This window comes from Marmota marmota, unplaced genomic scaffold, assembly GCF_001458135.2.
Source record: "Marmota marmota marmota unplaced genomic scaffold, marMar, whole genome shotgun sequence".
Taxonomy (NCBI): Eukaryota; Metazoa; Chordata; class Mammalia; order Rodentia; family Sciuridae; genus Marmota; species Marmota marmota.
This window is the reverse complement of record NW_025999864.1, coordinates 4767518-4783263: the sequence shown is the minus strand read 5'-3', so window position 1 is coordinate 4783263 and position 15746 is coordinate 4767518. Positions and strand designations below refer to the sequence as shown.

The window sequence follows — 15746 nt, the reverse complement described above, 5'->3', positions numbered from 1 at the left end:
CCAGCTAGTTCCTGTGACAGCAAACCAGCTCCTTCTATTTATGAATGACTCTTCTGCAACCCTCTGGGCAAGAATGAAAAAGGTAGTGGCATTACCCATTCGACAAACAAGTTATGGTATGGCCAGATTTTAGCTACAAACACAAATGATTTCAATCAAAAATAATATTGTGATCATCTTTGAGCACACCATGACATAAGGTAACTAAGGGTGGTAAAAACAAAACCATTAAAACCTTCTGTTGATGAAGCTGATGAATTTGTCTCCTCTCCCTGGTCAGGCTGGTCACCCCAGTTGAGACCCAACCACACTTAAGCCACCCCACACAGATGAGAATCTCTTCTGATTGCACCATAGACTGATAACTCAGAGGGTGGCAATCAGTGAGTCAGTGCCAACCTCATAGAAATGGGGCAAGTGAAGGTTACAGGGGATGGACTTGGGGCTAATGGGACCCCAAATAACCTTCAATGACCTAGAATTCTAGGATCTGGCTGGCTGGTAGCTTCAGCTGCTGTACTTAAGCTACCAGCTCTTACGGGGGGGGGCGGGGGGGGCGGGTGTGCTGGTGGTAACATGACACAGGATGTAGAACAGGGTCAGCACACACCTGGAGAAGAAAACACATGACCTAAATGATAACCGGCCACCAGCCATCCAAGTGGCTCAGGCGTTGCATAAGCATTCACATGCTCAGGCCTTCCCAACCAGCACTTGAGGCTCCCACTAACAGAAAGAGAGCTCAAGTTCAGCACCCAGAGACCTGGCCCACAATGTGCCTATGCCTCCTCTCCAGCTGTATGACCTTAGGTAAGTCATTTGGCCTCTCTGAGGCTCACTTGGCTTTTCTGGAGAGTGGGAAAGGTTGAGTGTGGCTTTGCCAACATCACAAGGTTATATTGCAAATCTCAAAGGAGGTAATGTGAACCAAAGGGACCTGGAAAGGGGAGAGTATCACCTAAAGGGTCCTGTTAGGCTTTACAACCACTGGGAAGCATAGGAATTTGGAAGTCCATCAGAGAGTTGGGGTGGATAGTGAAAGGATCAAAAGGCAGAAATCCTGGGGGACAGGCTCCAGGAACTGAGATTTTGTCCATATTAAACAGAAAAGGCTATGGGCCATCTTCCAGCCTATGACTAGCTCTTACTCAGAGCATTGTGACTAAGTTCTTTCAGGTTTCCTAAGGAGAAAACAAAATAAAATGCATAATAAAAGGGGGTGGATTCTACCTCTGAAGAATGCCTTGTGAGAGTATTAACAGCAGGATGAGTTGCTAAAGCAAGTCTGTCCTTCCTCTTTTCACGGCCTTTGGAGGGATTTGCACCTACCGGTGGTTTCAGTGTGATTCCCGCTGAAGACAGGGGAAGATACAACAGGCTGAGTGTGCCCTTTCTTGGTTCCTAGAATAAATTCACAAGAATTTCTGGCTTGTGAGCTCCATGAATATAGGGTTTCATTCACTGGTGTTTCCCAAGCCCTCAGCATGTTACTTGCATATAGCAGGTGCTTAGTAAACATTTGCTGACTGCTTAAGGAACACTGTGCGCCTGTCTGGGTGTTTGGAAGTTGATAAAAGCCCATCCTGCTATACTCATTTATTCTCTGGCTCACCTACTTTGCTTATCTGTTGCCTCTGCCTCAGCAACCTATAGGCTGAGCCTGTTATGGCAGTAGCTTCAAGACCCCAGGAGAATTGGACAGGTGTCTTATTTATTTCCATCAGGATTTGCATGGGTAGAGGGGGTCAAGTCTACTCAGGTTCAACTGGAGCCACACAGATTTGTCCTGACATTTACACATATTGGGCTTTCTAATATCATTTTCCATTTCTTTGGTAGTAGTTCACTTGATTTGCCATTATACAAGACTACTTTGTAACAAAATGCCTGAAACAGGAAAAGGCAGGAACTAAGTTCCCTGTTATGGCAACTTCCATCCTTAGGACTGCTGAGTAGCAGAAAAGGGGATAAAATGGCATTTTGAACATGCCTCCAGTGTCTTTTCTTCATGAAATCCAGAGAGACAAAAAGGGGGTGGTGGGGGGGAGATCCAAACTGTTCCAGTTTTCCTCTTTTTGAAGTTTTCATGGGCTGTTGCCTGAAGAATCATATTTTAAAAAAAACAAACTCTCTAATTTAAAAAGCCTGAAAGTTGCCAGGTCTCTGGGGAGACACTGATTGTGTGCTTTCAAGGCCATTGATTGAAATTGTTCTGTGACTCAGTGGTGAGCACACTGGAACCACAACAGTCTCTCAGGCACAGCAGCCCTTGAGCAGAAACATGCATTCTAGTTAATTGTTAGGATTCAAGAAGGAACGTGGCTATGTGTCTAGCCTGTTATTAGCATCAGGAGAAGCAGAGCTGCCAAGGATTAGTTCCAAAGGCCCCCGGCTTCTGGGTGATGCTGCCCCAATCCCTGGCTCCAGATGAAAAGGAGTATGCAAATTTGTACCACCTTCCAACATAAGCATGGGGAAAGCGACCACTCTGAAAGGGCTTCAGTACTGGTCAGCAAGCAAACAAGGTCAACTCAATTGTTGAAGCCTTGTTCTTGTCCTGGAATCAAAACCTTAGGCTCCTTCCCTACACCATCTATATTCACCCCTGCAACCCAACAACCCTCCTAGGAGACAACTAGATTTGCAGCATGTGTCCTGCTTTCCAGAATGTGTTCTTTAGCCCCCCCTTTTTTTGATCCCCCAGAATGCTCTGGCCAAGGGCAGTTAAGACAGGTAAGCCCAGCCCCCTCTTAAAGATGAAGAAAGAAGCTAAAGAAGTTAAGTGGCTTGTCTAGTTACACAGGCTAGGGAGGGTAGCAACTGGGAGCACAAGTGATGGAGTCAGACTGCTGGGGTTCCCATCATGACACTTCTACTTAATTAGTCAGGAACTTGGGTTTTGGTAGTTCTGTTTCCTCATTTTAAAGTAGAAAGAATAATGATATATGCTTTGTGGAATGATTAGTGGCTTTAGAGACAAGGCTTCATAATCAGCAAAGTGCTTAGTACACTTAAATGCTCAAAAAATTTATTATTAAAAGAGAGGCCAACATGAAGCCCAATTCTTACTCTAGTACTTTTTCCACTATCTAGTTTTGCACCCAGCACCAAATTCTTCCATTCTCCCTCCACTCCATCCTTTTCCCTTGCCCTCATCATCTCTCTCACTCAAAACAGTGAAGACTCAAACTCTCTTTCTAAATATTGTGGACTTTTTGGCTGGTGTGTAGTGAGTGTTCTGGCAGGCACAAAGAGATGTGATGTCTCTACATCTTTTCAGCATATGTTCAGAAGTATCATCAGATACAGGGAAAGAAAAGCCTGTCTCTCAAGGCTGCCACTGAAGGCTTGAGTGATGTGACTGTAGTAAGCACAGTTTGTTCCTCCCAGCAGCAACCATCAATGTCAAATGATACCATCAGCCATGGCAGAGGAGAAAGAGGAAGGTGGTGTCAGGGCTCCTTGACCTGTGTCCTTTGATTTCTCTAGGCTGCCTGCATCATCCAGTACTAGGTGGGAGAAAGAGGATGGCAAGAGGGAGGCAGCCTAAATGTGGCTCCCAGGCAGCCCTCTGCTCAGTGGTCCTCTCTGCAGGCTGCCATCCCAGCCGTACCACTGGCTCTGCTGAATGCAGAGGGGCCAGCTCAGAATAAAATGATTTAAATCACTGCCAAAGGGGCTATCTGAGAACCCCTTTCACAGAATGCAAAAATACCTGTGAAATACACCTTCCAGAAAGACTGTTGGACATAGCCGGAAGTAGGACGGGTAAAATTAATTGGGAATAATCTGCTGAAGGCTTGGCCTCTTCCGTTCTCACTGCTGGGCAGATGTATACTGGGTTCCTGTCCAGAACTCAGCTGGATGGAATATAAATGGAACACACTTCTGAGGTCAGAGAACTCATGGAGTTTAAAAAAGTGACAATATAGAAAATATGTGAGAAGAGCACACAAGACAGGTCTCCTCCATTGCCATACTGAGGCAAAGAATGCCCCTTAAGGGTGCATGGTCTCCAGATATTACAGGCACCCCCCTATGACCTATGCTTCTTACATTTCAAATTACTGTTCCACATTCCCAAACTTCCCTAGAAGAACAATACTATTGTTATGCATTTTTGAGCTTTCTAGGGCAAAATATGTAAATTAGGTTTATTTTAATGTGGAACTTGGCTTTCCAACTTTTCAATGACATTATCCACAAAGATATAGCTTGTTTTAAATTATATGCCAATAACCTCTGCCTTATGTGTTCTCTTTTCTCCTCACATCCCAAACCTGAAACTTCCTAGTAATGCTATGATAATTATACCTGCTGAAACTCATAATTTTTGAAAAAAAATGTCACAAATAATTCATATGTCAATATTTGAAGAAGAGCCATTCCTCTGCTTTTATATGCTGTGGGTTATGTATCACATGGTGTACCTGAAACATAAGTTTAATGACTGAGAGAGTAGAGTCCATATTCGGGTTCTACAACTTACTATGTAAAATTGGGCAAGCTATGTATTGTTTCTGAGTCTTAGCTCTCTGTCCATAAAACTGGGGGGAAAAAAGCTCTGTTTTTCAATTTAGTTATGAGGAATAAAACAATAACTTAGAACAACGTAAAGCAGGCTTTCACTCATAGTAACAATTTGATAGATAACAATTATTGAACACTTACTATGTACTGATAACCTGCTACACGTTTCATGTGCCATTATATTTAACCCTCAAAACAACTATGTAGTCATTTCTCTTTACAGATGAGAAATCTGAGGCACAGAGAAGGGAGTGGCAGAGTTAGGATTTGAACCAAGTACCACAGAATTTGAACCAAGGCCTCCAGAACTCATCATTTTAACTATAAGGAATGATAACTATTCTTATTGAGATTATTCAGTTGAAATAGAAAAATATTTGTGTTTTTGTGTAAGTGCTATATATAATTCCTCTGACAACAGATGTACTGGTTTGCTTCATCCTTTTTTCTATGTAAAAAAACAAAGCTTCTATAAGTCTGATTTTATTTGATAATATAAACTAGCAGGCTTATACATCTGTCATAAATCCATTGGTTCCCTCATTGTAGTGAACATCATTTTTCATACAATTATAGATAACAAACGTATAAGTTGAAAAGATTAAAAATATAAAGGCATAAACAGCTGATTTGTAATGGAGGTTTATCTTTGAGTTTTTATGATCAGAAAACAATCACTTATTAACCTGGACCTCAGGCTGACTTGTTTTAGACAATTATGACCAATGATGCATTGGCTCACCTTATATATTTTGCCAGTGATGGCACAGTGATCTGTATATTTGACATGTGTCTCTACTAGAAACACTGTACTTACACACTTTATTCATTTTAAATGGGACAAAATTCACTTTGTCATTTCTTTATTGAGAAACAGACAACTAAAGAATGTATTTCATTAAGACTGTCACTGAGACAAAATGCCGATGCCAATAAGGACTTCTGTATATATTCTCCTGGATGAAACCTTGTTGGCATATTCTTATTCATTTGCAGAAGCTGAGTAGCAAAAATAAAACCCTCAACTTTAATATTTTTGCCATTGTCACTAGCCAGAAAAAAAAAATAGCAGAGGAAAGGGAAACTTATAGAGACTAAAATCTCTCTAGAAGGACTCCTAAGAAGTCTCCCTGTACTGGCTACCTGTAGCCTCAACACACTAGGCATGGAAGGTGAGCTGAAGATTTCCAGCCACACTGGGCTTTCTCTATCCCACAAATGTACCGGGCTTTTTCCCACCTTGGAGACTTTCCACACCAGTGTTTTCTTTCTGGAATGCTCTATCCACAGATCTTCTACCGATCCTTGCACATCTTTCAGATTTCTGTTTTAAGAAGCCTTCCTCAGCTTCCTAGACTCAATTGGTCCTTTTGTCCTTTTCTTTTGTGGAGATCAAAAGTAGTCACTGTAATATTTGCGTGATGTAACATGCAAGCTTCATGGAGGCAGGAGTCAGACTTGGTTTTAAGCACCACTATATCTACAGGATTTGATGTAGTGCTAGAGATATGGTAGATGCTCAAGAAATATCTAAAGGAACCCTGACCATCTGCCACTTGGACCAGTGCTACCACTTCTTTTTTTTTTTTTTTAATTTTTTTTAATATTTATTTATTAGTTTTCGGCAGACACAACATCTTTGTTGGTATGTGGTGCTGAGGATCGAACCCGGGCCGCACGCATGCCAGGCGAGCGCGCTACCGCTTGAGCCACATCCCCAGCCCAGTGCTACCACTTCTACAAAATAAGATCCAAAGGGTTTTGTTGCTTCTTGTCCCCATTATTTATGTGAATGACACATAATTCAATTGCACACTAGTCTAGTGCAAAGCTATGTTTTTCCTAGCCTTCAAACTTTGATTGGCATAACCCAGGTTAGGTTTATAGCCCCTGAGATTATTAGGGTAGCACTGAGATGCTGAGTGTAGGGAATCATTTTACCAATTTTCTCAGCACATGGGGGAACCTGTAAGAAGGCTTGTCTGGATAGCAAAGTTGGCAAATGACCCGATTTTCACTGAAGTGCATATGTACTATGCCATTTGAGTTTGAAATCCACACTCTTTTGTATATCCACCATTAAGGGAAATTCTGACACTCCTTTTGCCCCGTATTCTGGAAGCAATATTAGAATGGAAATAAATGAAAATGACATTGCAATAGTCCATAATGATGCTCAAACACGTTTCTTAGTAAATCAAAATGCAAACGCTGAGTTATTTGTAACAGGCCTCATGACTGGTTGTGATCCTGTCATCACATTGTGAAAAAGTACTTTGAAACTGGAGGGAGGGAGAAATGTGAAATCCATTGGGGCGGGGGCACCAGGATCCCCAGGCTGCCTCCCCTGCTGATCTCCCATCTCATTCCCATCCCCAGGACCAAGCCTACTAAAGGGCTTCCCTGCTTCCTTCTTATTTTGCTTCCTGAGTCTGGAATCCAGACAGACCAAATTGGAATCTGGCAGCAATTTGCTACTCTTAATAACCCTGATACAACTATTTACTTGAGTAATTTTGACAACACTATTTTTTAAAAAGTAATTTTCTAATCAAAACAAAAATATTCAAATGCTTAAAAGAAGAAACTATAGTTCATCTTTGTATTCAATTCTCACATTTCCTTCCTTTCTCTCCTCCCCCTCTTCACCCTATATCTTGCTCAGTAATCACCTTTGGAGTTCTTATTTATCCCTCTATCTTGCTTCACCTCTTCTTGCCTCCAGGAAGGATACTGTGGGGTTGGCTTTTTTTTTTTTTTTTTTTTTTTTAATGACAGCACTTTTAATTCTGGTTTTGCACCAATCTGGTCATTTCATCCACAACATAGATCTGGAGAATCCTCAAACTCAAATTCTCCCTTTACATTGCAGGGACATGTCCATTACAACCTCTTCTCCTAAGAAAGTCCTGACCTCAGTTTCCTTTTCCTCAGAAATGTCAAAGAAAGGAGATGAAATTGTCGAAGGTGACCTGTTTCTTCCCTAGTGGGCTGAGCCAGGCTCCCAACCCTTAAAGAACTGTTCACTTTTGGCATTGGGTTTTCCTGGGTGCATGATGTAGCAACCAGTGCACTGTACCTGGATTCAGAAGACCCGGTGGCAAGTTTGAACTCGACCACTCACCAGCTGCATAAGTTTAGGCAAGTCACTTTAGCTCTCTGAAATAATCCACAGGATGGCTAGCTTGAAATGAGTGCTTCTTGATTTTGTTCCATTACCTGCGTTATCCATATCAAAGAGACCCTCTTTGAAAAAAAGAAAAAAGTTACAGGAAGTATCTACTGACCAGTTTTCAGCGGAGGATGAGGGAAGGCTTCCTACGATTCGCCCCAGGCACCCTTCCGGGAGACTGAACCACCTCCGGGCAGTTCTTGGTTGCCGGGCGGGGGGGTGGGGGGAGATCCCAACCCACCTCTGGCGCTCCTACCTGATTGTGAGTCCTTGGAAAGTTCAGAATTCCAGAGGCTCAGTTACTCCCATTTACTCTAATATGCTTTCAACACTCTTCGGTGAGGTCTCCTCCCCCCTCTTTAACCGCACTGGCCTCCTCCTCCACGAAAGGTGGCAGCGGCAGACCTCGCGGTTCCCCCTCGCTTGGCCACCCGCAACAGACGTGCTGCCCTCAGAGTCTAGTTCGCCTGGCATTTGGGCGTCCGGGAGCTCCCCCTCGGGGCGGCGCACTGCTGCAGCCCGNACAGCCCGGAGGGCCCTGGCCAGGCCCGGAGCGCTTCTGGTGCAGGAGCCGTGTGTCCAGCGAACTAGAACACGCCGCCGAAAAGTTTTTAAAAATTGCTTTAGGAACCAGAGAAGGTTACTTTGGGTCAGTTTTCTTTTAACTAGCAAAGAGAAACACGTGTGGGATGATGGCGGCTCGAGACGCGTTGGGGACACTGTTTGCTACATTCAGGGCCGTGCCGAGGACACCGAGGTGGTTCTTGGAGAGGCAGAGAGAGAATGTTTCTCCTAGTGTGCGTTCTGGAGTAAGGCTTGGGTGCGGACAGGGCTCACTCACCCTGGGAGTGTGTTCGCGGGGCTCAGGGGGGTTTGTGGTGACAGGGAGAGATGGTGAAGGTGAGGACAGTCTTTGTAGAAAATACACTCTGGAGAGCTTTGGCGTCTGCTCTGCCGCCCCGGGACCCTGTTGGCTAGCCGGGCACGCTGGCGCGCTCTGTCAACAGGGAGGTGTGTAGCATAAGGTGTATGAGTGGGTGTGTGAAGAGGACAGCGGAGGAGGGAGTGTGTGTAGCGGAAGTGGAGTGTGTGTGTGTGTGTGTGTGTGTATGTGACGGGGCAGGGTGAGTGTCCAAGCCTCCATCTGGACGCCCCCACGCAGCCGACCGCCCAGACGCGCTGGGAAGGGAGCCCGATCCGCTCAGCAGCTGAAGGGGGGTGGGGAGAGCGCGGGCAGAGGAAGAGGGTGTCTCCGGCTGAGGATTTCTCTCGAAGCTCCCTCAGTAATTCTGCTCTTCCTAGGGTGTACCCCCTCCCCTCAGCTCCACGGTGCCCAAAATACTTAAACAAACAAACAACCCAAACCTGTTCCGTTTTCGCTCCTGTATAAATAGAACAGACTTTCCAAAAAAGCAATACCGCATTCACTCTTATCACCAGCCACTTCTTTCCACCAAGTAATTCAGAAAAAAGCAGTCAGCTTCCGTGAATGCATGTAGCTTTTTTTTTTTCTTTCTTTCTTTTTTTCTTCGCTGCCTCCTTTTGCTTGCGGTTTTGAGCTGCCAAGAAAGTGAGTAGGGGTTTGACTGTAGTGTCTCGGCTATGCTCGGTTTCTTTCCGAAGTTTAATTTTCCGGAATGGCTCCCAAACAAGGGCTGGGGAGGCGGAGCCGCCAGCACCGGATCTTCGCCTTTTTTGGAAAGTCTCGGAGAACCGGAATTCCTCCCCTCCGGGGAGGCTGAGCTGCAGTCCCTACTCGCTCCTTCTCCCGCCGTGGCTGCAGCGGGGTCCACTGCGCGCCCTCATCCCTGCCGAGCCCTGCTCCCGGGACCCAGGCTCCGGCCGGGTCGTGCACCTCGGACCCCTGAGGGTTTCCGCGGGCTGCGAACCGGTAGTGGCGAGCCCAGCGGAGCCCGCGCGGCCGAGCCCGTATGCAAATCAGCCATGTGACGGCAAAAGCCGCCTGGCCCAGCCCTGTTCCTCAGTCCATATATGGGCAGCGACGTCACGGGCTTTGAAACCTGCCCATAAATACTTACAGCAACACTTTCCGCCTAACTGAGAGAGCAGCAATTGATTAATAGCTCGGCGAGGGGACACACTGACTGTTATAATAACACTACACCAGCAACTCCTGGCTTCCCAACTGCCGGAACACAGACAGGAGAGAGTCAGTGGCAAATAGCCATTTTTTCTTCTTTCTTTAAAAGCCAGCAACTTGTTTGCTAGTTTTATTTCTGTTGGTTTTTTTTGTTGTTGTTGTTATTGGTGGTGGTAGTTTCTAAGTGTGGAGGGCAAAAGGAGATACCAACTCAGGCTCAGTCCAATTCCTCTCCAAAACGGCTTCTGTGACAGTCCAGGTAGCGAGGGAGTTGGGTCTCCAGGTTGTGCGAGGAGCAAATGATGACCGCCAAGGCCGTAGACAAAATCCCAGTAACTCTCAGTGGTTTTGTGCATCAGCTGTCTGACAACATCTATCCGGTGGAAGACCTCGCCGCCACGTCGGTGACCATCTTCCCCAATGCCGAACTGGGAGGTCCCTTTGACCAGATGAACGGAGTGGTCGGAGGTAAGCCGCGTGTTCTCGCCGCAGGCTAGAACTCGCAGGGCTTGGAGGTAGTGGGTGGGGAGCTGTGGGTGTTTCTGGACTCGGAGGAGAGGATTGGGGATCTGGGTGGATGGCTTTGACTGCCCTGGCTTTGAAGACTGAAAGTGAATGCAGGAGGAGCCCAAGAAAACGGGATCAGGGCGTTGAGGATGGGAGCACTGGCAAATGTACCAGGTCGCCAGCTAACCCGCGTGCGTGTGCCGTGGCGCACCGGTCCCCTGGCGGACTCAGTGATGAGGATGCGAGAGACGCCTTTCAGGGCTTCGGGGCTTGCGCAGGCCCTTCGTCCCGCCGCATTCAGCCTTTCCCCTCCTGGGGTAGGGACAAAGTGATGATAAAGTTCGGGGCTCCCAGCAAGAATTGCGCATCTGAACGGTCGGGCTGCAAAGTGCAAAAGAAGAGCGTCTACAGCTCCCTCCCGGGCAGTGGACTCTCAGGTTGGAGCGCGCTCCTCGCGCAGCCCTCAAGGCGCACCCCACCCGTGCGCCGCCCGCGAAGTGGAGGGGGTTAGCAAGGCTGGCGCTCCGGTTGGGGTAGGCAGGGAGGAGGTGGTAGAGGAGGGCGGGCAACAGCGGCAAGCAGCCCCCGGACTGTGGAGGGAGGCCCGCGGGGGCACCGGCACCGCGGGTTTCCTTGGCGATGCTGTAGGAAGTCGTCTTCCTCGGCCCCCGCGCCTTCCACGGAGCCTGGCCACTGGTCTTGGGTTTTGGGCTGGGGCGGGGGACGCAAGAGTGTCCGGCAAGCCTGAGGATACCGGGAGGAGAGGGAAAACCTATAAGATCCTTCCTCCGTAGCCTCCCATTTCCTCCAGCAGCCCTCAGCGAAAGCGCAGCGGGAGAAGGAGGGAGAGAAGGCATTGGGGATAAGGAGCAACCAAATATTCTCCCTCCCATCCCCGCGCGGTTCTCAGGCTCCTCTCTCTCGCTGGCACCTTCTTGGCTTTAGCTGGGATTGGTCCGTTCTTGGCTGGTGTCTGTCCTAGTAACCCAGCCGTAGGACCCCTAGGCAAAGGAAAAGGAGAGAAGTTCCAGGCAGATGGGAAAATGTTAATGTTGTTGTTTGCTATTATTGGGTGTTTTTATTAGAGACTAGAGCTACAGATGGTTGGGAGGGGGGCGTTGGAAGGAACTCATCCTGCTTTCCTAGAGGTAGTTCTTGAGTCCCAGAGTAGAGTTAGTCTCTTCGTACTGTCTCTAGGTCTCAGTTTCCCCACCTGTTGGGCTTTGCCCCAACTCTACAGTGCTGAGATTCAGGCCCTTAGGAATGGACCCATGAGAGAGAGGGTGAGAAGGGGATTCTTGGCTGCATTCTCATTGTTCCACCTCCATTCTGCTTTTTCCTTTCTCAGATGGCATGATCAACATTGACATGACTGGAGAGAAGAGGTCCTTGGATCTCCCATATCCCAGCAGCTTTGCTCCTGTCTCTACGCCCAGAAACCAGACCTTCACTTACATGGGCAAGTTCTCCATTGACCCTCAGTACCCTGGTGCCAGCTGCTATCCAGAAGGCATCATCAATATTGTGAGTGCAGGCATCCTGCAAGGGGTCACCTCCCCAGCTTCAACCACAGCCTCATCCAGCGTCACATCTGCCTCCCCCAACCCACTGGCCACAGGACCCCTGGGTGTATGCACCATGTCCCAGACTCAGCCTGAGCTGGATCACCTCTACTCTCCACCACCGCCTCCTCCTCCTTATTCTGGCTGTGCAGGAGACCTCTACCAAGACCCTTCTGCGTTCCTATCTGCATCCACAACCTCCACTTCCTCCTCTCTGGCCTACCCACCACCTCCTTCCTACCCATCCCCCAAGCCAGCCACGGACCCAGGTCTCTTCCCCATGATTCCAGACTATCCTGGATTTTTTCCATCTCAGTGCCAGAGAGACCTACATGGTACAGCTGGCCCAGACCGCAAGCCCTTTCCCTGTCCTCTGGACTCCCTGCGGGTACCCCCTCCACTCACTCCACTCTCTACCATCCGTAACTTTACTTTGGCCGGCCCCAGTGCAGGGGTCACAGGACCAGGGGCCAGTGGAGGTAATGAGGGACCCCGGCTGCCTGGTAGTGGTTCAGCAGCAGCAGCTGCTGCTGCCGCCTATAACCCACACCACCTGCCACTGCGGCCCATTCTGAGGCCTCGCAAGTACCCCAACAGACCTAGCAAGACACCCGTGCATGAGAGACCCTACCCATGCCCAGCAGAAGGCTGTGACCGACGATTCTCCCGCTCTGATGAGCTGACACGGCATATCCGTATCCATACTGGACATAAGCCCTTCCAGTGTCGGATTTGTATGCGCAACTTCAGCCGGAGTGATCACCTCACCACACACATCCGCACCCACACGGGTGAGAAGCCCTTCGCCTGTGACTACTGTGGCCGCAAGTTTGCCAGGAGTGATGAAAGGAAGCGCCACACCAAGATCCATCTGAGACAGAAGGAGCGGAAAAGCAGTGCCCCCTCCTCCTCCGTGGCAGCCCCCTCCTCAGCTTCCTGCCCTGGGGGCTCACAGGCTGGGGGCAGCCTGTGCAGCAGCAACAACAGCAGTATTGGTGGAGGGCCACTTGCCCCTTGCTCCTCACGAACCCGGACACCTTAAGATGAGACTCAGGCTGACACAGGAGTTGCTCAAGGCCCAAGAGGCTCTTTGTCCATTTGAACTGCACGATAAACACTACCACTCTTCCCTGCTTCTCCCTCTCCTCTTTGAGCAGAGGGCCTTGGTGGAATCCTGCCCTGCCCCTCTTTTCTCTTAGAAGCAAGTCTTTCCTAAAATTTACCTTATTTTAGTCTCTCTTAGGTGAGTTGACTATCACCCCAAGGCAATGGGGAAACTCAGAAGAGGGTTGGGCGAGGGTCCCTAGCCTAGAGGGCTGAGATCTGACCCTGCCATAAAGGGTTGTTTGACTAGGTTTTGTTCCCCCTTCCCTTTATTTTGATCCATTACAGGTTTTTGACCTTGGATGTCAGAGTTGATATGAGACCTTTTTCTACAGTAGGTTGGGAGATGCTGATCCCTTCAAGTGGGGACAGCAAAAAGACAAGCAAAACTGATGTGCACTTTATGGCTTGGGACTGATTTGGGGGACACTGTACAGTGAGTAAAGCATGGCCTTCATGCCACGTTCTGTGGCCCTAGAACAGTGAATCAAAGCTTATTTAGTTGTCTCAACCCTTTAAGCAATATGTATTATAAACTCAGAGAACAGAAGTGCAATGTGATGGGAGGGACATAGCAATATCTGCTCCTTTTTGAGTTGAGAAACGAAAAGACTATATTTTCAGTGTATATCCACTCAGATTTTGTGTATTTTTGATGTGCACTGTTCTCCAAGTTCTGAACCTTCGGGAAAAAAATGTAAAAAGCATTTATGATCTCTTGAAATGAGTCAGAGGTTAATTTATTTAAAGGGGGATGTACATATATTCTCTGAAACTAGGATGCATGCAATTGTGTTGGAAGTGTCCTTGGTGCCTTGTGTGATGTAGACAATGTTACAGGGTCTGCATGTAAATGGGTTGCCTTACTATGGAAAATAAAATCACTCCCTGGGTTAAGTATGGCTGTATATTTCTGCCTATTAATATTTGGAATTTTTTTTAGAAAGTATATTTTTGTATGCTCTGTTTTGTGACTTAAAAGTGTTATGTTTGTAGTCAGATTTCAGATAAGAATGTACATAATGTTACTGGAGCCCATTCGTTTGGTTATTAGCTCTTAATAGTTGTGGAAAAATAAATCACCTATTCTAACACCAAACCACTAACTGAAGTTTAGATAATGGATGGTTTATGACTATAGTGTAAATAAATACTTTTCAACAATATTTTTGCTGCAGGAATCATTTATGAAATATTTACTGGGTGGGAATTAAACATTCAGTATCTGTGAAACTACTAAAACACAGCACAAAGCACCTGCGGGTTAATGTGTTTAGATTAAGACGAGACCTGCAAGTTTTCTTTGCTTGCCTATGATGGACACCAGTCCTCTCACTCCAAAGCAATCTCCATTCATAATCAAACACTAGTGTTGTGGGGATTTCCCCCATGCATTAGTGTAAAAGTGGGGAGGCGTTGTTTTGACTCATTGTTCCGTCCTCTTTAACAGCCTATAGCTTCTTTCTGCTCCTGAGTGGGCTCCGGAAAATAAATACTTACAAACAAGTGCCCACTCGGAGACTACACATTTGCAATTGCTTTCAGAACTCTGACCAGGCCCTGGAACTCAGACTCGATGTGGCTTTGTGGAAAGTGTGGTGGCGTGGTCAAGCTGGAAATGACTTTCAGGTTCCAGGATTAGTCTCATGACCACAGAAAACTTTTTGAAAGCACTATCGCCTCTTCAGATCAAAAATGCTGTCAGACACTGCTGATGACAGCACTAATGGGTTGCCAAAGGAATTACCCCAGGACTCATTTCTCTCCAGTCTTCATTTCCCAGTTGTTTGCCTTTATTTGGAAGGATCATTCATCTGCCATAGGTTTAGCAGGTTTAAAAGTGACCATCAAAATATCTGGCTTGTTAGATGAGACAGGTAACATTAGCCTTAAAAATTTTCAAAGAATGTCAATCTAAATTAAGTTAGCAAATATAGTTTTCTATGATACTCGATGATTTTTCACAAAATAATATATGACAGGGTTCATTTTACTGGAGGCCTTTTGTAGTGATTTTAAAACACATTCTCTAAAAAATTGTTATTCTATCCACCTTTCATACAAAGCAAACAGATTGAGAAGTCATCATCTTTACTCTAAAATGTGGGTCTCAAAATCATTTAAGTTCACCCATGCTTGGTACACAAATGTAGTATGTTGGGAGTATCCACTGTTCTGCTGCGTTTGACAATCCCTTCATCTGCTTGTCCTTTGCTACCATTAGATTCTCTGAGACTTGGTTGAAAATTGATGGCCTATATTTCAGAGTAGCAGACGGCCACAGCCACTCCTGGAAACCACCTTTTGCCCTCAATAGCACTTGAATGTGAAATTCAATTTATGAAGGTAATTAACCCTTTCCTTCTGTATCTTCTTTTTCTATCCCTATTTCAAGGAAGTAAAATCTCTTCCTAGTACTACTAAATAGGGATTTCAAAATATGAGTGTCAGATTTTTTTCTAGTGACTGGTGATTTCCCATTCAATGTATATTTCCCAGCTAACTAGTATATTACCATCCTTATTTATCCAATTTTGATAATATAAAAACTGCCACATTTTGATAATCATTTAAAAAAAAATATTTCCTATTAAGATTTCATTATATTAAAACATGGTACAACCAAGGTTTGTACAATAGCTAATCATCTTGCCAAATTTTAATTGCAAACCATCTTCTATCAAGATAACTATTGTTTACAAAGCAATAGATTAAACATTTAAAGACTGAAGACATTTTGATGGTAGCTAAATTGGTCACATAATCACTT

At 46.2% G+C, this 15746-nt stretch overlaps 1 protein-coding gene across 2 annotated transcripts; it reads left to right on the top strand.

Moving 5' to 3' along the window:
* Positions 1–9379: 9379 nt before the first annotated feature.
* On the top strand, positions 9380–14142 carry Egr2 (early growth response 2). Of its 2 annotated transcripts, XM_048814498.1 has the most exons (3): positions 9380–9872; positions 10163–10271; positions 11659–14142. In XM_048814498.1, the coding sequence occupies exons 2-3, from the start codon at positions 10253–10255 to the stop codon at positions 12912–12914; spliced, it is 1275 nt and encodes a 424-aa protein (XP_048670455.1). In that variant the 5' UTR covers positions 9380–9872; positions 10163–10252; the 3' UTR covers positions 12915–14142. The 2 variants fall into 2 exon arrangements, with proteins under 2 accessions (XP_048670455.1, XP_015360187.1); XM_015504701.2 differs by having other exon boundaries at positions 9381–10271.
* The last annotated feature ends 1604 nt before the right edge of the window (positions 14143–15746 follow it).

Excerpts from the sequence above, each read along its gene's own strand:
- Egr2 (XM_015504701.2), top strand. The coding sequence starts at position 10,103 with ATGATGACCGCCAAGGCCGTAGACAAAATCCCAGTAACTCTCAGTGGT. Across the intron at positions 10,272-11,658 it reads GATGAACGGAGTGGTCGGAG|ATGGCATGATCAACATTGAC; the intron begins GTAAGCCGCGTG and ends TTCCTTTCTCAG.